The sequence below is a fragment of the Euleptes europaea genome, chromosome 13 (genome assembly GCF_029931775.1).
Source record: "Euleptes europaea isolate rEulEur1 chromosome 13, rEulEur1.hap1, whole genome shotgun sequence".
NCBI lineage: Eukaryota > Metazoa > Chordata > Lepidosauria > Squamata > Sphaerodactylidae > Euleptes > Euleptes europaea.
This window is the reverse complement of record NC_079324.1, coordinates 59,585,637-59,611,707: the sequence shown is the minus strand read 5'-3', so window position 1 is coordinate 59,611,707 and position 26,071 is coordinate 59,585,637. Positions and strand designations below refer to the sequence as shown.

At 50.1% G+C, this 26,071-nt stretch overlaps 1 protein-coding gene across 1 annotated transcript in view; it reads right to left on the bottom strand.

Annotated features, from left to right (window-relative positions):
• The window catches only part of NCOR2 (nuclear receptor corepressor 2), a 242,578-nt gene that overhangs the window by 96,785 nt on the left and 119,722 nt on the right, over window positions 1-26,071 (bottom strand). Inside the window, exon 17 of the mRNA XM_056859087.1 lies at window positions 12,292-12,434. Coding sequence (XP_056715065.1) covers window positions 12,292-12,434 — 143 coding nt within the window. The remainder of the gene's footprint in view (window positions 1-12,291; window positions 12,435-26,071) is intronic.

Here is a 26,071-nt window from a genome sequence, read left to right as displayed (position 1 = left end):
TTACAATGCAAAACAGTAACCGTCAGGTGATTTAAAGGATAACCCCTCATGCATGATTGGAATACTGGTGTATTTTGCCCCAAAGTGGGCACCAGTACAAAACGTTTCATGAGAACCAGAGAAGTAAAGTCCACAGGTCTTGAACAAGACTAGAGAGTGAGAATTTAGTGTCTGCACCATAACCCAACAGGGCAAGGTTTTCTCCTCTGAGCAACAAGTTTGTGGGCCTCCAGAGAATCAGAACGATCACTGTATGAAATGGATTAGACCGTTCATTGGTTTGACCCAGCAGGACTTTTCTTATGGGCTTTCCAGAGGAAGACAGATTCCCATGACCTTTGGTTGATCGAGCAAAGCTTTCATGCTTGTTTGTTTGCTTTAAAAACCAGTAAATGTTTAATACACACACAAATGTGAGGTCAGCTAAGGATTTAGGCAAGTCGCCTTTTCTCAGCTGCTCCACCCGTCTGTAAAATGGGTATAAACAGTCCTAATAAATGAAGGAATGCTATTGTAAAGAGGAACGAGGTGATGGCTGCTGAGAGCTTTGTAGAGCAAGAGCACTAGCTCCGCAGTGAGTCAACGTACTCGGGTCTTCATGGAGTGTGTGATGGGCAGATGGGGATAATGCCTTAAAAAAAAAACGTTCTAGGCTGCCGGAAGATTCAGTTGCGCTCCTGATGCAGTTTTCCCACCATCCTGCCTGAATAAATAAAACCAGTAGAAACCTGTCCACCACCTCCTTCTGCTGCCTCCGTGCGCATAACAAGGAACGATGCTGCTCTGGTTATACCTCACCTACAGTATTGTGTTCAGTTTTGGGCACCGCAATTTAAGAAGGATGTAGACAAGCTGGAACGTGTCCAGAGGAGGGCAACAAAGATGGTGAGGGGTCTGGAGACCAAGTCCTATGAGGAAAGGTTGAAGGAGTTGGGTATGTTTAGCCTGAAGAGGAGAAGACTGAGAGGGGATATGATAACCCTCTTCAAGTACTTGAAGGGGTGTCATATGGAGGAGGGTTCAGAGTTGTTTTCCGTTGCCCCAGAAAGTCGGACCAGAACCAACGGGTTGAAATTACATCAAAAGAGTTTCCATCTAGACATTAGGAAGAATTTTCTAACAGTAAGAGCGGTTCCTCAGTGGAACAGGCTTCCTCGGGAGGTGGTAAGCTCTCCTTTCCTAGAGGTTTTTAAGCAGAGGCTAGATGGCCATCTGTCAGCAATGCTGATTCTATGAACTTAGGCAGATCGTGAGAGGGAGGGCATCTTGGCCATCTTCTGGGCATGGAGTAGGGGTCCCTGGGGGTGTGGGGAGGAGGTAGTTGTGAATTTCCTGCATTGTGCAGGCGGTTGGTCTAGATGATCCTGGTGGTTCCTTCCAACTCTACGATTCTATGCTCTTGAGCAAGCTCGATCTCCAATGAACGAGATGGCAGTAAGGCTCCAGCAGCAACACGCATTTGGCCGCTGGATCTAGGAGTATGGCTCCCGTCTCCCTTTCCTTTTTATCCCATTCAGAATCCTCCAGGTAGAACAAACAGTCCTCCCCACCCCCTGCTCCCTCTCCTGGCCCCGAAAATAAAAGCCTGCTTGTTTCTGATCCAGCACAGTATCCCAAGGCACGTTTTCCAAGAAAGAGACAGGAAAGACAGACACATTGTGAACTTTCTACAATGCGGAACACATAGACAAAACAGTTGCTAGATTGTGCGTATTTACTTTAACCCTATAAAAACACACACACACTGTGGAATTTATTAATCCAGCTTTGCAAAGGCATCCACAAAAGCTACGAGACATAAGAACATAAGAAAGGCCATGCTGGATCAGATCAAGGCCATCAAATCCAGCAGTCTGTTCACACAGTGGCCAACCAGGTGCTTCTAGGAATCCCACAAACAAGATGACTGCAGCAGCATTGTCCTGCCTAGGTTCCACAGCACCTAATATAATAGGCATGGTCCTCTGATCCTGGACAGAATAGGTATGCATCATGACTAGTATCCATTTTGACTAGTAGGCATGGATAGCCCTCTCCTCCATGAACATGACCACTCCCCTCTTAAAGCCTTCCAAGTTGGCAGCCATCCCACATCCTGGGGCAGGGAGTTCCACAGTTTCCCTATGTGTTGTGTGCAGAAATATTTCCTTTTATCTGTTTTGAATCTCTCAGCCTCCAGCTTCAGCAGATGGCCCCAAGTTCTGGCATTATGAGAGAGGGAGAAAAGAAGACCCTCAGAAGTTTTAAATAAGCATCTCTCTCCCAAGTGTCCTAGTGGGAGGCATAAGAACAGACAGCCTGAACCTGGGAGGGGAAAGGAAAGAAGGGAGAGAGAAACAGCTCTCTTCCCCCTCTCAAAAACTTGTCTGACGGGTTGCCTAGAGAAGACTCCTACTGGCCAGAGGCGAGTGGCTGCTTGCCAGCCTGCGTTAATCCAAAATGAAACACTTCCCTTCTCGACTCTGTCATCGCAATCACTGATGTAGATTAATTATTCCTTAAATTAAAACCACCATGACTGCAAAAGCATGAAACAACAACAAAAAAAGAGCGAACGTTTTTGCAAAGAAATGACTGAAACGTTGGCAACGTCCAGGGCTGCCGGTTCGCCTTATTACTGCTAAACCGCAACCATATGGAATATTGAAGAGGCAGGTATATCTACTCCTCTCACTCCTCTACGACAACCATGGCCGTTTATGCGGGGTTGTTTCCCTCGCAGTCACCCCCACCAACTGCTCCGGTGCTTCGTTTTGATTATTCGAGCCTCTCCCAACTGCCAGTGGTCGCCTTGCTCTCCCCGTGCGTTTCGCCCATGTTTTGCAGATGCCATTTTAGCGAGAATCCGGAAATCGCAGGCAAAACACGCGGAAACGCACGGGGAGACCTCTGACGGTCGGGAAAGGCATGCATAATCAAAACGAAGCACCCTGGGATCTCTGAGTAAAAGCATCTCTTACAGCAGGTGATGGGAAAGGCAACAGCCGTGTATCAAAAACTACACAAAAATATTCAAGTTTCCCCTGAAGCCTTGCAAATTATTCTCTAGGGGAGGGCCCATACTCGCCCGGTAGAGCACATGCTTTCCATAGGTTCAGCCTCCAGGTGAAAAACAGTAGGAGGGTTGGGAAAAGATCTGTCTCTGCCTGAAACTGGGCAGCTGCTGCCTGTCCCAGAGGACAACATGACGGGCCAACCCAACAGCCTGACTTGGTAGAAGACTCGGTTGCATCTCTTCAGCTGCTGGCTTGCGGCGCGGCCATCCCGCCTCACTTCCCCGCCTGGGAAATGGGACTAAGAGCATCCTCCGTCCTCTTCCCAGGCTCGTTGGGGGGAAAAGCAAAAGCTGAACTGTGCCGAGGAAAGCCTGGCTCGGGCGTGAACTCCTGCCAGGGACGCAATTTCCATAAGTGCTCATTATCGGCAGCAGAAGCAGCTCATCGCCAGAGCTCTGGAGGATGCTAATGTGAGCGGCAAAGCTCTCGTTACTATGGCAAAGTGGTCTTGGCCTTGCTGCCTCTGACTCGCGCACGGGTGACTCACGCGAACCGACGGAGCAGGAGATTAGGCAGGGGGAGTCTGCTGCAAAACCAGCCTTCGGAGACACTCTGTTCTCAACTGGCAGATGTTCTCCCGGAATGGCTTTCGCTGTAGCGTTACAGTCTGGGGGATGAGGCGAAGAAACCAGCCCATCACCATGAAATGTCACTGGGCAATCCCGATGGCTGCGGCACAAGGAGGGCAGGAGGTTTCTCTTCGCGATGGCAATTCCGGAACCCCCCTCCCGCATGGTGGTCCAAGAGGTAGTCGAGGAAGGCCCTCCCAAACGGGAGATCCGCTGGACAGCAAATGGGATATCTGCTTATGTTTCTCACATGGATAAAAATTAAGGGGGGGGGAGTCAGGTACTAAATGTGCTAAACAATATATCAACTGGTACCCAACCTTTGGTATGAAATTATTTCCAACCCTCACAATAATATATTCATAAATATATTTGTATGTACATGAGTATCCATTCAATAATAAGGTTGAAGATCATAGAATCATAGAGTTGGAAGGGACCACCCGGGTCATCTAGTCCAACCCCCTGCACAATGCAAGAAATTAACAACTACCTCCCCCCACATCCCCAGTGACCCCAACCCTCCCCCCGCCATGCAGGATCCCACAATCAAAGCACTCCCGACAGATGGCCACCCCTCTCTGGAGCGGCCCAAAGATCAAAGGTGTATTTTACATTTGTAAAACAAATCTCACAAATAAACACCTTTTAATGCAAAATAAATGGAGACTTATTGCTCTCTCTCTCTTTTTGTGCAACACTTCTTCATATATCACGAGTAGCAATTTTGCCTCCTTCGTGTAACAGGTAACAAGCTCCGAGGTTTCACTTGTTTGGTAGAGGTTAATTTCTTCAGAACATTCTTAACTTCTTTCTGAATTAGATCTTAATGGGACATATTCCTCAGCTCCTTATATAATGCTTTTATGTTAGGCTATTCTGCATTGTTCTCTTTGTGAGTTACCAGCACATAATCACCTTCATGGGATTCATTTGCTAATCAATTACGCACTTTGCTTCTCACAAAGCAGGCGTGGGCTTCTGCTACCTCAGCCTGGATCTAGGAACGCATCGAACCATTCGTCCGGTCAAGGGAACAAGTTCACAGCTGATGCAACCTGAAATGGGGGGGGGGGAGAGAGGAAGAGAATGGCTCTGTGCTTCAGTGGCTTGTACAACAGTCTCAGGCAGAGAACGGTCTTTCCAATCTCTGCTCCCTGAGACCAGTCAGAAGTCAGGGACTGGATCTGGGAACCTCCTGCGTGCCCAGTGCAAGTGATGCCAGGGCCCCCCGGTCATGAGCCGCAGACCCCTCTCTGGAGCGCCCAAAGAGAAAGATCTAAACATCAGTTCCAAATCCACTTGGACTCTGGCGTGGTGTAGTGGTTCAGCGCGGTGGTTCGGAGCAGTGGACTCTAATCTGGAGAACCGGGTTTGATTCCCCACTCCTCCGCATTAAGCCTGCTGGTGACCCTGGCCTAGTCACAGCTCTCTTAGAGCTCTCTCAGCCCCACCTACCTCACAGGGTGTCTGTTGTGGGGAGGGGAAGGTGATTGTAAGTCGGTTTGATTCTTCCTTAAGTGGTAAAGAAAGTCGGCATATAAAAACCAACTCTTCTTCTTTTTCTCCCCACCCCTCCTCAGTTCATGAGTGGTGTAGGAATATGGAGGGGCATTCAATCAAGAGGGCCTTTCATTTTCAGCGCAAAGTGGAACAGACACAAGCATACCACCTCAGGGAGAAGTAAAACCAGGCATGCAAGTTGGGACATTCCCTGGGATTCTCCAAAGGACAGAGGGGTTCCACAGCAGCAAAACTCTGAAATGGGAGCACCGCTCTGAAGGAAAAAAGAGGGTTAGCTAGCTCGATCTTGTCAGAAGCGAAGCAGGGTCCGTTAGTACTCGGCTGGGAGACCACCGAGGAAGTCCGGGGTTGCTATGCACAGGCAGGAAATGGCAAGCCGCCTCTGAACGTCTCTGAGAGCCATCGTGGCGTAGTGGTTAAGAGAGGTGGTTTGGAGCAGTGGACTCTGATCTGGAGAGCCGGGTTTGATTCCCCACTCTTCCACAGGTGCGGTGGAGGCGAATCTGGTGAACTGGATATGTTCCCCCACTCCTACACGTAAAGCCTGCTGGGTGACCTGGGGCTAGTCACAGCTCTCTTAGAGCTCCCTCAGCCCCACCTACCTCACAGGGTATCTGTTGTGGAGAGGGGAAAGAAAGGTGATTGTAAGCTGGTTTGACTCTTCCGAGTGGTCGAGAAAGTCGGCATATAAAAAACCAACTCTTCTTCTCTTCTCTTCTCTTCTCTTCTCGAAAACCCTATGGAGTCACCGTTAAGTCGCCTGCTACTTGACAGCACTTCACACACACATATATCCACTGACAGCTGTACGGACAGGTTCCTTCGCCCTCCTCCTTGTTTAGAGAAGTCGCTAGGGAGAGGGAACACAGGTTTCTGTGTGTGCCGTATCGCTCAGATGGAGGGAGACAGGCGGCTCTCTGTGCGGGAGATTCCGGGGCCCCCTTCCTTGCTCTGGGGGCCTCCCCCCTACTTCTCCAGGTGAGGTTTATTTTTCTTTAACAAAAGGACAGACCCTTGAAAGCTACGAGCTAACAGGGAGCCATGTGGGGGGAAGCTGTGGAAACACACGAGAGCCGTCCAGGCTGGAGAGAGAAACAGGAAGCTCGCAGAGGTGGGCCTGCGAGACCAGATGCTCCTCCTGGCCGCCGATCAAACGGCTTTGCTGGGAACAGGAGACACAGTCCCCTCTGTCACAAAACAGGCCTCGTCTACGTCAGCCTAGCTTGAGCAGTTTAGATTAGAAACAAAAAAACAAACAAACCCAAAAGCAGAAAAGAAATGCCTCCCCCCTAGACTTTGACTAGCGAGCCCTGCGTTCAAATCCTGCCTCGCCCACGGATGGTGACCTCAGGCCTGTCACCATCTCTCAACGTAACCTTCCTCACAGGGTTGTTCTGAGGACAGAAACAGAAGGGTGGCGAACAAACCAACCGAGTATGTTGTTTTGAGGGTATATTCTTACCCATCCAGCATGGGAAATTTAGTTGTGCCTCAGCGGTAGAGCATCTGCTTGGCATGCAGAAGGTGCCAGGTTCAATCCCTGGCATCTCCAGTTAAAGGGACTAGGCAAGTAGGTGATGTGAAACACCTCTGCCTGAGACCCTGGAGAGCCGCTGCTCGTCTGAGTAGACAGTACTGACTATGATGGAACAATCCAAGTTCTCTTTGGAGATGGAAGATCTTTGGAGATGGAAGATCTGCCTCTGAGCTATACCAATGCAGATTTCGGTTGCTCATGCAATCAAATACTCCACGGCGAAAGAAAAAAAAACCCTTAGCATACAAAGCTAAGGAGAAATTTTTTACCCTAGCCTTCTCCCTGACAAGCTTGTTTTCTATGTACAGGGAACGGCAGAGGTGGTATGGAAGAGAATTCAACACCAAACTGCAGGCCAAAGCAGTAAAAAGCTGGTCACAAGTTTATTGCTCTGGTGACAGAGACGCTTCAGTGGGGGAATTCCATGCTTGGGAAAGGGTATCCAATCTGTATCTATCTTTATTTTCTGTGTGCGTGTGTATTAAGTGCCGTCAAGTCGCTTCCGACTCATGGTGACCCTATGAATCAATGTCCTCCAAAGCGTCTATCTTTGACAGCTTTGCTCAGGTCTTGCAAATTGAGGGCCGTGGCTTCCTTAATAGTCAGTCCATCTCTTGTTGGGTCTTCCTCTTTTCCTGCTGCCCTCAATTTTCCTAGCATGATTGTTTTTTTCAGTGACTTTTGTCTTCTCATAATGTGACCAAAGTACGAGAACGTTGCTGTTTTAAACATGTTTTTTTCATTACGGGTTTTAAGTATTATCTGCAGGTTGCTCAGAGTACGTTGATAGTAGAAAAGCAACAGATCCTTCTGTGGACAGATCCAAACTAAACAGAAACTGGAGAACTCTAGGTATGTTCATAAAAAACAGAGATGGGAGGGTGAGAATTGTCAGGTTTACAACTGCCTCGGTTTCCCACAAGAGGAAGCCCACCAGAAAGAGCTGGTGGTAGATGAAAGCAGGCTAACAACCTGAAATAGCGAGAGAGACCTCTCTGCTCCAGATCTTAGAGAGGTGCAACCGTTGGCTACTGCTCTGAGAAGTCCGACCAAGTCCAAAGCGAGTCCTTATGTCCTTTCTCCAATTTCTTTCCAAAGTAGCCGGCTTACAGGGGATTCCTGAGCTCTTTCGGCAAAAGTGCTCAGGAGGCGAAAAAGGGGCTACACGGCGCAGAGTGGCCCAGACGCCGGTGGGGAGGGCCGGACACCGTCCTCCCTGCGCTGCTCTGGCCAGGGACACCGGGAGGCGTTCCTGGGGTGTTTCGGCGCCGGGCTGGGGGAGGAGCCACCTGTAGGTGGCCTCCAAAGCCCTTTTGGGCTGGGAACTCCCCTTTTTTATTTTGACGAAGGATTGCACGGATTTTTCCTGCAGCGAGGAGGTTTTGGCTCCAGTGGGGGGGGGGAGAACCTCCTATGACCGGCGCAGCCATTCCGCTCAGGAATGCGCTGTTAGTGTGGAAAGGCACCAAGCCATCAGGTGTATGGCAGAAGTGATATTTGTATTACTTATTCCTCTGTTTGTTGTTGAATTTCAAGGTTACAGTCCGAAGAAGAATACTGAAACGGGATACTAGCTGGCTGTGGTTCTGTTATATTATCAACACTTTTGCTTTTTGTGTTTGCTCATTATTTGTATATTGTAACATATGTTTTGCAATTTATTTGAACCTTTGTTGTTACTACTATTTTGAAAATTTTCGGAGTAGCTACAAGTTATTAGATAAACGCCTTGTAACCTCTGGTGCTTTGCACATTTTCTTCTCTGTATGTCAAAGTACAACCGCCAGAATTCTGCTGTCCGACCCTTCCCCCAACTTTCCCAGTTGCAATATGGGTATGTTTGGGTAGGTGCATATATATTCCCCCCTCCCAGGCCCGAGTTGCAAATATATTTAGGAAAGCAATATGGAAGATAAGCAAAAAGCAGCATTTGTTCTCCTTCTTATTCATCTTTATGGCATCTGTTGTTGCCATACAATAGCAAATTAACGGGAGGGGGGGGACCTGGAACAGCTGAGCATGAATTGTTCTTATGCAAAAATCCACCCCCACCCCCCCCAAACTGCCAGAGCTTCTAGTTGTTCACCCAAAGAAAATTATAAATCTGGGCTAATGACATAAACTATAGAGACAGACGCCGAACAATTAGCCTGCAGGAGTCTAGATGCTACATCCGAAAAGCGGATGCAGGGGGTAGGGGTGGGGGGGCTAATTGGCACAACAGGAAAAAAATGTCTGTACAAAGAATGCAGAAATGCAAACTACAGGAGGAAAGAAAAGGGCAGGGAAGGATCCTGCACTGATTTCTATCATTCAGTGGCCCAATAGGATGCTATTTTTTTCCAAGTAAGAATTAAAAGGGCGGGGGGGGGGGAGAGGAGGAGAAGTTGGACTAGATGACCCTGGTGGCCCTTCCAACTCTATGATTCTATGAGTCGAAGGAGAAGAAGAGTTGGTTTTTATATGCCGACTTTCTCTACCACTTAAGGAAGAATCAAACCGGCTTACAAATCACCTTCCCTTCCCCACAACAGACACCCTGTGAGGTAGGTGGGGCTGAGAGAGAGCTCTAAGAGAGCTGTGACTAGGTCAAGGTCCCCCAGCTGTCTTCTTGTGTAGGAGCGGGGAAACAAATCCAGTTCACCAGATTAGCCTCCGCCGCTCATGTGGAGGAGTGGGGGAAATCAAAACCGGTTCTCCAGATCAGAGTCCACCGCTCCAAACCACCGCTCTTAACCACTACACCACGCTGGAAAGAACACAATCTATGCTAGAAAGAACACAATTGATGCCAGGGATTTTATGGTAGGAGTAGTAATGCACCTCCAGGCAGTGAATGGCTTAACTCTTGGAATGGAGAGCCAGCGTGGCACAGTGGTTTGAACGTCGGAGTAGGACTCAGATTCAAATGCCCGCTCTGCCATGGGAACTAGCTGGATGACTTTGGGCCAGCCACACGCATTTAGCCTAACCTACCTCACAGGGTTGTTGCTGTTAAGAATAAAATGCAGAGGGGAGATAGGCCACTTTGGCTCCCTATTGGGGAGAAAAGTGGGGTATAACTGAAGTAGATACAATAAATAAAAATAATGTCACAAAGGGGCCAGGCAGGAGGCAGGCTGGGCCGAGGAAAGGAAACGGAAGGCCAGAGGAAGAGTGAGAGACAGTGTGGTGTAGTGGTTAGAGTGACAGATTCTACTTCCATTTTATTTACTGCTCAAAGACCAACAGGTCACAAGCAAAAGAAAAAAAAGTATACGCATTAACAACCAAATAACTAAAATCATATGTGACATTTCATTTCAAATTTCTTATTTTAACTATATAAGAATACATTTTAAAATTTAAAAGTAATACCATTTAATGCCATAGGACAAGAATTTTGCAACTGCCAGGGACACATTTGGATCGGCATCTGCTAACAACTTGCCTACAAGCGCTTGCTTTGTATTGGGGCTCCATTTTTAAATATATACCTCTACAGCACATGCTCCAACAAGAATGACAAGAGATATGGAGAGGGTAGTCCAAACCCCCTACTCAGCCCAGAAGCTCACACGTTGACCTCGTAGGGTTGTTCTGAGGATAGAATGGAGCACTTCTCTGAGCTCCTTATAGGAAGGGTACAATGAACATGAGACAGATGCACAGTCAGCAAGGAAAGCGAGAAAACAGGCAAAGGAATAGGAAGCAAAGGGAAAATGCCCGCATGACTGATGAAGCTAAAGTGATCTGGGTCTGCCGGGGCAGGAGACCCTCCTGAGAATGTCGCATAGGCCGCCGTGAGTTCCCAAGAAGAAAAGTACGGTTTTTAAAAAGGATTAAAATAAATAAGACCAAAGCTTAGATATATATATTTCAAACTGCCAGCCAGGTCTTTGGCCGAATGTATCAAACGAATATGGAAGGCCCTTTTCACATTCCTCCTATAACGCTCTCTGGTGCTGCTCTCGCTAGATTTCACTCCCCTCTCCCCGGCAAAATGTCACAAGTCCGCAAACCGGCCTCCCCTTCATCCTCTCCCTTCCTGACAAGAGCGGATCTGATATTCCCGGCAGGGCTACATGGGCTGCAGCCGCTTCGCTACGCGCGGAGCTCGTGCATTAGCGAGCGCGCCACAGCGATTTTTATATTCAGCAGTGCTCGGTGGAGTTTCCCGAGGTCCCCCTTGGGCTAGGCAGGAAATTTCTATTAGCACTGCCGCCTGGAACCCTTGCAATGCTTTCCCAATGAAATAATAACAACAGCAGGCCCCGCGGCGAAAGAGTGGCCTCCCGCGCCTCCGAAGTGCTCGCGGAGCATTAGCAGAGTCCACCCACACCGGCTGCCGGCTGTACACCCTCCTCTGTAGCACTGAGAGGCGGTGTAAGCCAACCCGGAAGTGTGGGTGGGAAAAGCCGCCCAGGCAGGAAGGGACAACCTACGAAGGGGGGGGGGCTTAAAAACTCCTGCTCTTCAGCTTGGAGCCGCCCAAGAGGGGACCAACATGTGCGCCAGAGCTATATTGGAATCAGTGCACGCACCCCTCTGAAATATTCTACTCAGACAAGATGCCGAGGGCACAGAGGGCATGACTGGCACTCCTGTGTGCAGGAAGTAGGTCCTGGATCATTGCTTTTGGGCACTGCCCTGTTGCTGCAACGCTTCATCGGCTACTGGAGCCAGCATGGAGCCAGCGTGGTATACTGGTTAAGAATGGTGGTTTGGAGCGGCGGACCCTGATCTGGAGAACAGGGTTTGATTCCCCACTCCTCCACATGAGTGGAGGAGGCTAGTCTGGTGAACTAGATTAGTTTTCCCGCTCCTCCACATGAAGCCAGCTGGGTGACCTTGGGTTAGTCACAGCTCTCTCCGAGCTCTCTCAGCCCCACCTCCCTCACAGGGTGTCTGTTGTGGGGCGGGGAAGGGAAGGTGCTTGTAAGCCAGTTTGATTCTTCCTTAAGTGGTAGAGAAAGTTGGCATATAAAAACAAACTCTTATTATTATTATTATTATTATTATTATTAGTTTTTCCTCATTTATTTTTGTTTTCCCTCTTTTCCTTCCACCCTACCCCCCCGAGGAGGTTAACTGAACAGAAAATGAAGGACGAGGATCAACTCAGAACGTTCAACAAGGATCATTACAAACAGCCATTAACCCAACGCCTGGGAAAATGGAAAGTTCTTTTCTTACTGGGAACCTCAAAGAAAGCAAAACTGGCGTCGGGCCAGTAACTCTGGGGAAGACGTACCAAAAAAAGGTGACATCACAGAAAAAACCCTGTCTTCAAACCGCTAAACCCAAAAATTCCGCACAGGAGGTAGAAGAAGAGAGAAAGCCCTCCTTTGCAGACAGACAAGCTTTCCCTGTTGCATAAATCTGCAGTCTGTAAGACGTCTTACTGGGCACCTCAAAGAAAGCAAAACTGGCGCCGGGCCAGTACCTCTGGGGGAGGATGTCCCACAAAAAGGTGCCATCGCAGAAAAGACCCTGTCTCCAAAACGCTAAACCCTAAAATTCCGCACGGGAGGTAGAAGAAGAGAGAAAGCCCTCCTTTGCAGACAGACAACCCTGTTGCAGATTATCTGCGGCGACGTCCGCAAGAACAAGGCCCTGGGCTTACCATTTTCAGTTTGTGCTGCTGTAGAATTTCATCCAGGTTCTGTCTTTTCTTGTAGTTGAAGTAGAAGTTCTTACACTGCGAAACGCTTTTGGATCCCACCATTCTGGCAATGGCTGACCAGTTGCGTCCATGTTCAAGAAGACCTGCGGAACACAAATAAATAAAAAGGGGTAAGAAGGTATGAAGCCATGTCAATGTGCGTGTGGGGGAGGGGGAGGGAGGAGGACCCACGACACAAGGCTTGGAGGAGCAACGAGGACCTAAAGTGCCTTACATCAGTCTCCTCTCCTCCATTCAATCCTCACAACAACCCCTGAGGTAGGTTAGGCTGAGAGTGTGTGCCTGGGCCCAAGGTCGCCCAGCAAGCTTTCATGGCAGAGTGGGGATTCGAACCCGGGTCTCCCAGGTCCTAGTCCGACACTCTAACCACTACATCACACTGGCTCTCTTCCTTCCTCTCTCCACTAGGGCCCAGAGCAGGGAAGAGAAGCATGAGGGAAACTTATGAGAAAGAAAAGCTCTGCATGTGAAGAAGAAGAATCACACCTTCCCCTCCCCACAACAGACACCCTGTGAGGTAGGTGGGGCTGAGAGAGTTCAGAGAGAGCTTTGACTGGCCTTAGTTCATCCAGCTGGCCCCATGTGGAGGAGTGGGGAAGCCAACCCGGTTCACCAGATAAGCTTCTGCCGCTCATGGGGAGGAGTGGGGGTCCAACGGCGCTCACGGGCGCCGCATTGCGGACCCCTGCCTTAGCTGTTCCTCGCAGAAAAGGTGCTCCAACTTCTTGTTCATTTGGATTGACCTTTCCAGCATCTTTCCCGGAACTACCATATCCTTCTTGAGATACAGTGTCCAGAACCGTGAACAGTATTCTAAACATGGCTGCATCATCACTATGCAATGGTGCTCACCAAGTAAATAAATGCCTAGTATATTAGGTGCTGGGGAACGCAGGCAGGATAATACTAGATACTTTCATAATACCAGAACATGGGGTGATCTGCTGAAGACGTAGGGCGAGAGGTTCAAAACTGATAAAAGGAAGTATTTCTCCACATAACTCATAGTTAAAATGTGGAATTCCCTGCCCCAGGATGTGGGGGTGGCTGCCAACTTGGAAGGCTTTAAGAGGGGAGTGGGCATGTTCATGGAGGAGAGGGCTACTCATGGGTACTAGACAAATTGGATACTAGTCATGATGCATACCTAATTCCCTCCAGTATCAGAGGAGCATGCCCATTATATTGGGTGCTATGGACCACAGGCAGGACAATGCTGCTGCAGTTGTCTTGCTTGTGGGCTTCCTAGAGGCCCCTGGTTGGCCACTGTGTAAACAGACTGCTGGACTTGATGGGCCTTGGTCTGATCCAGCAGGCCTTTCTTATGTTCTTATGTTCAGGCTTTCAGAGGGAAATGGACATGTTCATGGAGGAGAGGGCTATCCATGGCTACTAGTCAAAATGGCTACTAGTCATGATGCATCCCTATTCTCTCCAGGATTAGAGGAGCATGCCAATTATATGGGGTGCTTTGGAACACAGGCAGGACAATGCTGCTGCTGATGTCTTGCTTGTGAACCTGGTTGGGCGCTGTGTGAACAGACTGCTGGACTTGATGGGCCTTAGTCTGACCCAGCATGGCCTTTATTACGTTCTTATGTTCATCACAACACTGGCTCTCCAGTTTTCAATCCCTTGCCTAAAAGTCCCTAGCACAGAATTTGCTTCTCCCCTCTGCCCGCTTCCACACACTGATTACACACACACACACACACACACCAGTCACTTTTCTAAAAAGCATTCCAAGCGAATTACAATGCAAAGTGAGCATAAAACATTAAAAGGCCTCCGAAACAATAAACAATGAAACACTACGTAATAAAGCCATAAAACGTACCATGCAAACGCAGCGGTAAAACCGGTATAACACCCAAAAGGAAGCCCAAGATAAAAATCCGCCATAAATTTTTTTAAACACACGGCTAAAATAAATTACCAAACAGGGGAGGGAATGCCCTTAGAAATGAAAACAGTCTTGATCCCACGGCAAAAAAGTAGGACAAAGGTAGGTGTTGAGCAAGCCTCTCTAGGAAGGCGAACAGCCACAGAGTGGGCGCTGCCAATTAACTTCAACAGAAATAATCTCAGATAACAGGGGCTGGGACAGGCCTCTGCCTGAGACCTTGGAGAGAAGCTGCCAGCCAGAGCAGACAGTCGGAGGGACCAACAGTCTGACTAGATGGGGGGGGGGGTAGAGCAACTGCCCTATGAGGAGCGGTTAAAACACTTAGGGCTGTTAAGCTTGGAAAGAAGGGGGTTAAGGGGAGACATGATGGAGGTCTATAAAATTATGCATGGTACGGAGAGAGTGGGCAGGGAGCAGCTTTTCTCCCTCTCTCATAATACCAGAAAGCCAGATCATCTGCTGAAGCTGGAGGGTGAGAGATTCAAAACAGATAAAAGAAAGTCTTTCTTCACACAACGTGTAGTTAAATTGTGGAACTCCCTGCCCCAGGATGTGGGGATGGCTGCCAACTTGGAAGGCTTTAAGAGGGGAGTGGACATGTTCGTGGAAGATAAGGCTATCCACGGCTATTAGTCAAAATGGACACTAGTCATGATGCAGACCTATTCTCTCCAGGATCAGAGGAGCATGCCTGTTATATTAGGTGCTTTGGAACACAGGCAGGACGGTGCTGCTGCAGTCGCCTTGCTTGTGGGCTTCCTAGAGGCACCTGGTTGGCCACTGTGTGAACAGACTGCTGGACTTGATAGACCTTAGTCTGATCCAGCAGGGCCTTTCTTATGTTCATAAGACACCAACGGGAATCGGGACTATCGAGGAGGGGTCTGAGGCTCAGCTGCAGAGCAGAACACCCTGCTTTGCATGCAGAAGGTCCCAGGTTCAGTCCTGGGAATCCCCCGTTTGGAAGATCTCCAGCTGCAGCCGCTGGGTCTTTGACCGGGAGTGACCCTCTAGGGTCTCCAGATGCAAAAGCAGGCAGGACTGAGCTAGACCGGCCAATGGTCTGACTTGGAATACGGCAGCCTCAGATGCTCCCCTGTGGGCACACCCAAAGCACACACTGTCCACACTAGCCCCACGTTGACTGGATGGCCTGGGGGTGGGATAGGTACACGTTTTTTAAAACAAGGAAAAAGCAAAAAGCTCTAGGCTAAAAACCAGGCTGAGGTTAAAACCAAGAGAAGTTCATGGGTTTCCAAACAGTGGGCCCACAGGCTAGTCTTGTCCTGGGAGGGGAGGAGAGGCCCTCTGGCCCCATTGCAGAGGACTTCTTGTTCTTCGGAGCACACCCCACAGACTGCGGAGCTCTCTAGGCACAGAAACACCAACTGGGGTAAATCCCCAAATATTAACCCCATCTTAGACCAAGGATCTTGCTGTTGCCAAAGAGCACCACCTCAACAAGCTCTTATCCAAAGCGTCAAGGCCTTTCTCCTTTCAAGGTGCTTCATTCTCAAACATCCTGCTTCTGTCCCACATGGTTGAGTCCAAAGGTATGACCAGCAGCTATGCAAGGAAACCGGGCAAGGGGTAGGAAAAGACAAGGCTGCATAAAGAGGAGGAGGAGGGGAAAGAAGAGGAGGAGAAGGAGAAGAAGAATTTCCTTCATTATGCAGGGAGTTGGACAAGATTACCCTGGTGGTCCCTTCCAACCCAATGATTCTACAATTCGAAGAAGAAGAAGAGTTGGTTTTTATATGCTGACTGTCGCTACCACTTAATCAAACCTGCTTACAATCACCTTCCCTTTCCCTCCCCACAACAGACACCCTGTGAGGTAGGTGGGGTTGAGAGAGTTCAGAAAGAGCTGTGACTAGCCCAAGGGCACCCAGCTGGCTTCATGTGTGTGTGTGTAAGTGCCATCAAGTCGCTTCCGACTCATGACGACCCTATGAAAGGAAGTCCTCCAAAATGTCCTATCTTTGACAGCCTTGCTCAGATCTTGCATAAAGAGGAGGAGGAGGAGGAGGAGGAGGAGAAGAAGAATTTCCTTCATTATGCAGGGAGTTGGACTAGATGACCCTGGTGGTCCTTCATGTGTAGGAGTGGAGAAATAAATCCAGTTCACCAGATTAGCACCTGCCGCTCATGTTGAGAAGTGACTAATCAAACCGGGTTCTCCAGATTAGAGTCCACCGCTCCAAACCACTGCTCTTAACCACTACACCACACTGGCATGATCCTGCAATCTGCATAAATTTTGCAAGGTCAACCACGATGCTTTGAGACTTGCTTTCTTTGCAAGGTTCATTCATGCTGCAGCTGCCTCTTACAAGATAGGGCAAGGAGTAACGCAAAGAACTGAAGTTCAGTCCCTGACACTTAACACCTCCTTCATTTACTCGTTCTCTCTATACACGTCACAGGGACTAGAAGCTTGCATTGTAATAAAGAAAGGAAAAAGGAAGCTGAGATTCTCAACCTGCTGAATTTTGTGCTCATCAGCAAAGTCTGCCCTTGAGCAGAACTTGAGAGGAAGACAAACACTCCCAGTTTCCCCTCCAGTCTAATTTTAACATCCCAAAAGTCAGGGCCAGAGGGGGCATAAATGGTCTGAGTTCAAACGTGACCACAGCCATCCACACCTCCCCAACAGAAAACACTATTTAGGCAAGTCAGTCTCTCATTATCAGCTCCCCCTTGGTCAAAAAAAGGGAGCAAATATTTAATGGCCCGCTCTGCAGGGTTGTACAAGGAAAAATTCCACGAACATTACACAATGCCCAGGGAGCTAGGAGGTGCTTGAGAAACGAAGGGCGATTTGCAAAGCTGCACCCAGTCAGTGCTTTGGTGACAGCACACCCCCCCCCCCGTGCATACACATCCAGGCAGGCGCACCCCACAGCTCGGCTCTTGGAAGGGGCTCATTCAGAAGTCCTATGAGGAAAAGTTGAAGGAGCTGGGCATGTTTAGCCTGGAGAGGAGAAGACTGAGAGGGGATGTGATAACCATCTTCAAGGACTTGAAGAGCTGTCATATAGAGGAGGGTGCCGAGTTGTTTTCTGTTGCCCCAGAAAGTCGGACCAGAACCCATGGGTTGAAATAAAATCAAAAGAGTTTCCGTCTAGACATTAGGAAGAATTTTCTAATAGTTCGAGCGGTTCCTCAGTGGAACAGGCTTCCTCGGGAGGTGGTGAGCTTCCCTGGAGGTTTTTAAGCAGAGGCTAGATGGCCATCTGTCAGCAATGCTGATTCTATAACCTTAAGCAGATGATGAGAGGGAGGGCATCTTGGCCATCTTCTGGGCATGTAGAGGGGGTCACTGGGTGTGTGTGTGAGGGAGAGAGTTATGAATTTCCTGCATTGTGCAGGGGGTTGGACTAGATGACCCTGGTGGTCCCTTCCAGCTCTATGATCCTATGATTCGAAGTCAGACCACCTTCCAGCTCACTGAATTTGCCCACGCGGGAACGGTGCTGGCGATCCTCGGACCATCTTCCCACAAAGGCCGCCCCTGGCAGCAGCAGGGGAGCCAGGCAGGTGTTCTCTTTCCCTTCTCACGCGGCCGGGGCTGTCTCGCTTCCAAGGAACACGCCCAAGTCTCCCCTGCAGGAGCAAACCGGTGCGCGCAGCTGCCCTTATCTTTACAGTAACGAAAACCAAAACACCAGCACCTGCTTCCCCAAACTATAATTATCCGCACACGCACCCGCCTGAGGAGGGAGATGTCGGCAGCCGCCCTCCGTCTTGCCAGGAAACACCCAGCGCTCGCACGGCACAAACAGGCCCCCGCCGAGCAGATCCGCGGATTGTCCCCCCCACACACACACACCCCGTAAAACTGGAAGCCTCGACGTTTGCCCTACAAATTGCTGCCGTGCAAACAGGACGCAACTTCGGCCTCCCTTCGGTGAGATAAAACGGCGTACTTTTCCTCCCTCCCTGCGCCTCTGTCGAAATAATGACTGGAGACAGATCTCCAGCTCCGAACCGGTTCTGCACTTGTGGGTTTCAAGGGCTGCTATTTTGGGTACCGCAAGGCTTTAATGGTACGCGCACACACACACACACACACACAAGCACATACCCTGGCCTGGCTGCCCCACTGCAGGCACACAGGAATAGACACCACCCCCCCTCCGCACAACAACACACACACACACACACACACACACACACACACACACGCACTAAAATTTTCCATCCTTGCTCGGAATCGCTGTAGTTCCCTCAAATGACTCAAGACTTACATTCTCGTCTCCCAGCTTCACCTGCCGGCAAATCTACCGAAAACATGCGGCGGAAGAGCTCTTCTTGAGAAAAGAAAAAAAGGAGGCAGGCGGGGGGGAAAGAAGGCGAGGGGTGACCGAGTCCTCTTCTCTCGCCTTGCCGCTTTGGCTTCTTCTGACTCTCCTCGGAGCGGACAAGGAGGAGAAGGAACAGCCGTCCCCTGGCTACAGACCAGAAAGTCCCCGGCGGCGAGAGAGCTGGGCGAGAGGTCAACGACTCCGGGATCCCTTTGCCCGAAGTTGCATGGGGCGCATGCCAGCCGGCGGGCTCCGCTCTGCTTTCCTCCGCTCCGGTTGGCAGGGCCCCCACCCCCGCGCTCTCTGGCTCTGCTCCCCCGGGGTCCACTCCCACCTGCTCGGAGGTTCCCAAATCTGTTAAGGTGGATCCCAAAGTTTTTTTGGGAGGGGATCGGTCAGCCTCAACCTCCCCGCTCTCCCCCTGCCGCCCTGCCCGCCCGCAACCTGCCTCTCCGCCCGGCTCACCGGCTCCTGGAGAGGAGGGCCCCCCTCCCTCCGAGAGGCGACTTCAGGAGATGCTCAGCGGCCCTGCCAAAAAGGGAGAGGGGCCACCGCAGCGGTGCAGCCTTCCCCGACCCATGGTGTCAGCGGAGGGGACGGCAGGAGGAGGAGGAGGAGGCGGCGGCAGGAGGGCAGGCAGGCGGGGTGCCTCCGTTCAGAGGCAGCCGCGAAATGAGCCGTGCGGAATCTCTCCTCTCCTCCGCCCCGCTTCCCGCCCGGCACCCCTTCCTCCCGCCTCCGGCGGCCAACCCTGCCCCCGGGTGACCCAGGAGTTTGCTTCGTCTGAATGTGACCTCTAGACGGAGCGTTAATAAGCAGCGTGGCACCCGTCCAAGACGACAAAGGGTGCGGCCAACTTGGCAGGAGGCTCCTCTCTCTCTTTCTCTCTCACTTTCTGCCTGAGTCTCTCTCTCTCTGCCTCCCCCCATCTGAATGTCAACAGCAAGGGGAAGCGATCCAGGAAAACAAAGCTTTTCTTAATAGCTTCCTTTCTCTGATGTGAATCAAAGGGGTTTTTCTTGGCAGAGGCGCAGGTTTGGGCCAAAGGGAGGGGGGGGAGAGGGAAAAACAACAACCCCAACAACTGTTGATCTGACCCCTGCTGTCGTGCCCCCCAGAGGAAGCCTTCTGCACACCGCACCCTGCCCAGGGAAAGTCGAGGCCGGTCAGGGTGCGAAGGAGTGGAGGAGCCCTCAGAGGCCGCCCGGGGGCAGAAGCACCTTGGTGGTGGGCGTGCGTCAACTGCGTGCGTCAACTCGGTGGGGAGTTTCTCAGCCGGAGGAGCTGCGCGGGTGGGCGGAGGGGGCTGCCGATCTCGCTCTGCGTAGGTGTGGAAACTCGAGAGCTGCTTCACAAGTGATGCCCTGCCTAGGAAACTATCGCGGTCCAGGAAACTATCAGGCCCAGGAAACTATCGCGGTGGGGATAAAAGTGGGAGGTCAGGACCGGGAAGTGCTCTGTTCAAATCTCAACTCTGTTGACACTTGCTAGGTGCCCTTTAAAGAATGTAAGAGAAGGCCCTGCTGCATCAGACTAAGGCCCATCAAGTACAGCGGTCTGTTCACACAGTGGCCAACCAGGTGCCTCTAGGAAGCCCACAAACCAGGCGACTGCAGCAGCATTTATCCTGCCTGTGTTCCACAGCATCTATAATATAACAGGCATGCTCCTCTGATCCTGTACAGAATAGTTATGCATCATGAGTAGCATTCATTTTTACTAGTAGCCATGGATAGCCCTCCATGAACATGTCCACTCCCCTCTTAAAGCCTTCCAAGTTGGCAGCCCCATCACCACCTCCTGGGGCAGGGAGTGCAGCAGTTTAACTGTGCGTTGTGTGAAAGAAATACTTCCTTTTAATCTGTTTTGAATCTCTCACCTGCCAGCTTCAGCAGATGACCCCGCGTTCTGGCATTATGAAAGAGGGAGAAAAGCTATTCCCACTGTCAGCCTCAGTTCCCTTATCTGCGGCATGGGAACAATGGTGCAGGATCTACTTTCACAGAATGTTGCAGGGAACACAGAGATGAGGTCGCTGAAGGACTCCGCACGCTGACCAAGTGCTGTGCAAGCACAGTTTTGGACGGAGTTTGAGACCAGCATGCAGACTGCCCTGTGCAATAAATACTAAACTGAAAGCCAGTGTGGTCTAGCTGTCAGAGTGCATTGTGCAAGGACCTGGGTCAGCCAGGTTCGAATCGACGCTCTGCCACGGAAGCTCGCTGGGTGACCTTGAGCCGGTCACACACTCTCAACCTAACCTACCTCACAGGGTTGTTGTGATGATGAACACATACGTGAACACATGAAGCTGCCTTATACTGAATCAGACCCTTAGAATCAGAGTTGAAAGGGGCCACCAGGGTCATCTAGTCCAACCCCCTGCACAATGCAGGAAATTCACAACTACCTCCCCCCCACACACCCACTCCATGCCCAGAAGATGGCCAAGATGCCCTCCCTCTCATGAACTGCCTAAGGTCATAGAATCAGCATTGCTGACAGAATGCACGGCCTTGGTCCATCAAAGTCAGTATTATCTACTCAGACCGGCAGCAGCTCTCCAGGGTCTCAGGCAGAGGTCTTTCACATCACCTACTTGCCTGGTCCCTTTAACTGGAGATGCCGGAGATTGAACCTGGGACCTTCTGCATGCCAAGCAGATGCTCTACTACTGAGCCACAGCCCCTCCCCTATAATACGATAAAATGGAGAAGAGGGGAACAATGTCAGCTGCTTTGGGTCCCCACTGTGGACAAGAGCATGGTATAAGTGGAGGGAAATACGTAACCACGTACACCGTGTGTGTTGGAAAGTGACGCTGAGCTGTGGTTTCCCAGCACATATGCACCATAAATACAAACACATGCAGGGAAGTCTCCCCTGTCCTCGGCTAAGGGGCCCTTCTTCCACCCTAAAGGACCTCATAATTGGAGCCCATCTGCTTGATGGATCACATGAACACATGAAGCTGCCTTCTACTGAACCAGACCCTTGGTCCATCAAAGTCAGTATTGTCTACTCAGGCAGGCAGCGGCTCTCCAGGGTCTCAAGGCAGAGAGACAGTCACTACCCAGAATCAAATCAGGCAGAGCAGAAGGGTGGAGGGGGGGGTGCAGGAGTTCCCTCGTTCCCAGCTCATTACTAGAAAGGGAGCTTGGGAACCCGAAGTACAAATCACCTTCATTCCCTTTGCAAAGCTGCATGAAACGAGAAGGCTCACAATCTCGTCTCCAAAGCGCCAAAGGACCAATTCTCCACACAACCTCTGGCACGATTTCCCATTAATTGCTTCCTTGAGGTTTCCCAAGTGCAAACCCCGCCCTCCTTAGGCTCCGCCCCAAAAACCTCCCGTCCGGTGGCGAGGAGGGACCTGGCCACCCTACCCAAGACCAATATTATCATTTTAGGAAACTAAGCGCCTGCTAATTTTAAAATAAATCTGCGATTTGCACAGAATCCTACCCCACTGCAAGGTTTCCCAAGCTTAGGTTTTGCCAGGTCTCTCTTCGCCACTGGCAGGATATTGTTGGGGTGGAGACTGAGGAGGGCGGGGCTTGGAGAGGGGAGGGACGTCAATGCAATAGAGTCCAATGGCCAAAGCAGCCATTTTCTCCAGGGGAACTGATCTCTATCGGCTGGAGATCAGTTGTAATAGCAGGAGATCTCCAGCTAGTATCTGGAGGTTGGCAACCCTAGGCCCTGGGCTCTCAGTCTCAAAATCCAAGGGCATGGGAGGCAGCATTTTTCATAGTGGTTAAAGGCGCCAGGCTGGGGAGACGCAAGTTCACATCCTGGCCTGGGCCATCAACTTTACCATGTGACCTTGGGCCAGATGTTTCCGCTCCGTCTCACAAGGCTGGTGAGAAGGGGTGGAGGGGACAGAAAATTAGGATCACTCCATTCATGCGCAACACCCTGAACTCCTCGGACCAAGTGGTCCCAAAGAAACATCGTGTTAACAAGAAGCTGAACTCTACAGCTGGTATAAATTATGCAAATCAAGCTGATTTGCATACATATGCTCAAATTGCCTGAGCGGGTTTGGCTGCTGGAGGTTCCAGGGAGGGCCGGGGGGCTATGCAGGGAACTCATGCCTTGTACCCAGATTATGGGGAACGCTGATGAATCCCTCCATGTTCTTCCCCACCGGAAATTTCCCGGTCTACAGACGATGAAGTATCTCCACTAGCAGAAATGGACTACATTAGAAACCACCTTAAAAATAAATTAAAAAACAAACAAACAAACAAACAGGAAGTTGAGATGTTTTAATTAAAACCCAATGCCAAATTCTGGACCTGCAAAGAATACCTGCAGCCCTGAGACCTTGTTTATAATAAATAGCAACCCGAGAGACAGTGTGTACTAGATACTTGTTGATCTTTCCTTTCTTTCTTCAGAACATAAGAAAAGCCCTGCTGGATCAGACCAAGGTCCATCAAGTCCAGCAGTCTGCTCACACAGTGGCCAACCAGGTGCCTCCAGGAAGCCCACAAGGAAGACGACTGCAGCAGCATTTATCCTGCCTGTGTTCCACAGTAACCAATATAATAGGCATGCTCCTCTGATCCTGGAGCAAACAGGTATGCATCATGACTAGTATCCATTTTGACTAGTAGCCATGAATACCCCTCTCCTCCATGAACATGTCCACTCCTCTCTTAAAGCCCTCCAAGCTGGCAGCCATCACCACATCCTGGGGCAGGGAGTTCCACAATTTAACTATGCATTGTGTGAAAAAATACTCCCTTTTATCTGTTTTGAATCTCTCACCTTCCAGCTTCAACAGTTGACCCAGCGTTCTAGTATTATGAGAGGGGGAGAAAAGCTTCTCCCTGTCCACTCTCTCCATACCATGCATAATTTTATAGACCTCTATCATGTCTCCCCTCAACCATCTTCTTTTCAAGCCCTAAGCATTTTTAACCGCTCCTCATGGGCAGTTAATTCTAGTCCAGGGCTTCTTAAAACTTTTTCCACTTGCGACCCCTTTCCCCCTCAAGAAATGTTTACGTGACCCCGGGTATATAGGTATCTAAAATAGGTGTACAAATCAAATGTTTACTGATAATAAATAATAAAGAAATGTATACTGTTGCCAAATTTTTCGCAACCCCCCCCCCACATTCAGTTACGTGGCCCCATATGGGGTTTGATTCTCGACTCCTACACATGAAGCCAGCTGGATGACCTTGGGCCAGTCACAGCTCTCTCCGAACTCTCTCAGCCCCACCTACCTCACAGGGTACCTGTTGTGGGGAGGGAAAGGGAAGGAGTTTGATTCTTCCTTAAGTGGTAGAGAAAGTTGGCATATAAAAACTAACTCTTCTTCTTCTCCGACAAACACAGCAGTTATGCAAGCTAGCCATCCTTGGGCAACTCGGGAGCTGTTCATAAACTAGAGCAAGCATGGAAGGAAAAGAAATGGAAGTACCACCCCAGGGGCAGGAGTCCTAGGGCATGCGCCCGCCCCCAGCGCAGGTCTGAACCTGCAGCAGGTGCGGTGTGCATGTGTGGTCTGACCACAGATTAGCTTCCGTAGAGGAATTCTGCGACTGATCTTCCAGAGGGCACAGCTGTCTGAAAGACCCCTGTCTGGACTTGAATTGAATGTTGGGCTATAGCCAAGGCTTGCGGGCTGAAGTAAACTCATCCTGATGTATGAGATGGAGAGGAAACTTTGCTGCTACAGAATCATCTTCCAGCTCTGAGATGCCCTGGCTCTCTGCTATACGACTGGGTGCCCCGGGACATGAACACATGAAGCTGCCTTCTACTGAATCAGACCCTTGGTCCATCCAAGTCAGTATTGTCTACTCAGACCGGCAGCGGCTCAGGCAGAGGTCTTTCACATTACCTACTTGCCTTGTCCCTTTAACTGGAGATGCCAGGGATTGAACCTGAGACCTTTCGCTTGCCAAGCAGATGCTCTACCACTGAGCCACGGCCCCTCCCCATGAACCTAGAGTCAGACTAGGGTTGTATCCCCTGAGGAACTGCATTCTATACTCCTTTTTAGAGTCGGCAAACTCAATGTGTGCAGGAAGAGACGGCAGAACCATGAGGTGATAGAATGAACTGCAGGGGGTGGGTTCCAGTTTGAATATTCTTTCATTGGGGAGGGGCCGTGGCTCAGTGGTAGAGCATCTGTTTGGCTTGTGGAAGGTCCCAGGTTCAATCCCCATCATCTCCAGTTAAAGGGACCAGGCAAATAGGCGATGGGAAAGTCCTCTGCCTGGGACCCTAGGGAGCCACAGCCATAGACAATACTGACTTTGATGGACCAAGAGTCCGATTCAGTAGAAGGCAGCTTCATGTGTTCATATGTTTCATGTTTTTTAAAAAACACACCCCCATGCAAATAGGAAAAAAAATATCACAGCAGGGAGAAAAGTTCTATGTTGGTTTGCTGCTTGCAGGGAGTTTCGAACACAAAGGAGTGTCCCAATAAGGTGAGATCCTGCCTGTAAACTGAAGTAGTACAGCCCAGACATGGTCTCATGTTCAGTTCTCACTACAAGCAACTACTGCGACAGATGAATCACAGAATTCTTCTCTCAATGCAATTGCTAATTTGCTGCCCGTCAGCATTTTCCACCTGCTCTAATCAAACTGACTACATTCTGCATTGCACCTTTGCATCCTGACTCCTTTCTTTGCAACAGCTCTCCCATCTTCTGACCGGGATATAAGGGCTCAAGGATCTCCATTCCTAGTTTTATCTGACGAAAGGAGCTTCGAAGAATAAGAGTTGGTTTTTATATGCTGACTTTCTCTCCACTTAAGGAAGAATCAAACCAGCTTACAATCACCTCCCCACAACAGACACCTTGTGAGGTAGGTGGGGCTGACAGAGCAGTGACTAGCCCAAGATCACCCAGCTGGCTTCGTGTGTAGGAGCAGGGAAACAAATCCAGTTCACCAGATTAGCCTCCGTGGCTCATGTGGAGAAGTGGGGAATCAAACCTGGTTCTCCAGATCAGACTCCACCGCTCCAAATCTTTGCTCTTAACCACTACACCACGCTGGTTCCCGAAAGCTTAGACCCTGGAAATCATGTCGGTCTCTAAGGTGCTACTGGGCTCGAATCTAACTCTTCTACCACGACACAGCCTGGCTCCCTTCAACTTTCGAACGACGACCACCACCACGACAAGAGAGCACAATTAAAACACGGGAGGAGAAAAATAAAATTACAATAATTACTAGCTACCTCTACCCGCCAGGGCTTCTTGCTTCATGTTCTGACACTTCCCAAACACATCCTCATCTCTCTCTCCTACGGAGTTTAAAAAATAAAAATAAAGCCCAATTCAACCCCAGAAAGCTTGTCATGACAGACGGCCAAGCGTGCGGGAGGGAGAGCAACGCCGTAGGATTGGCGCTAACAGCTTTGCTCAGCAGGCGCCCACCCCCACACCTCCGATGCATTACTCAGGATGCTGCAGAAAGGCTTTCCAGTCGAGTGCGCATGAAGAAACATACTGGAGGGGAGGCAGGGAGG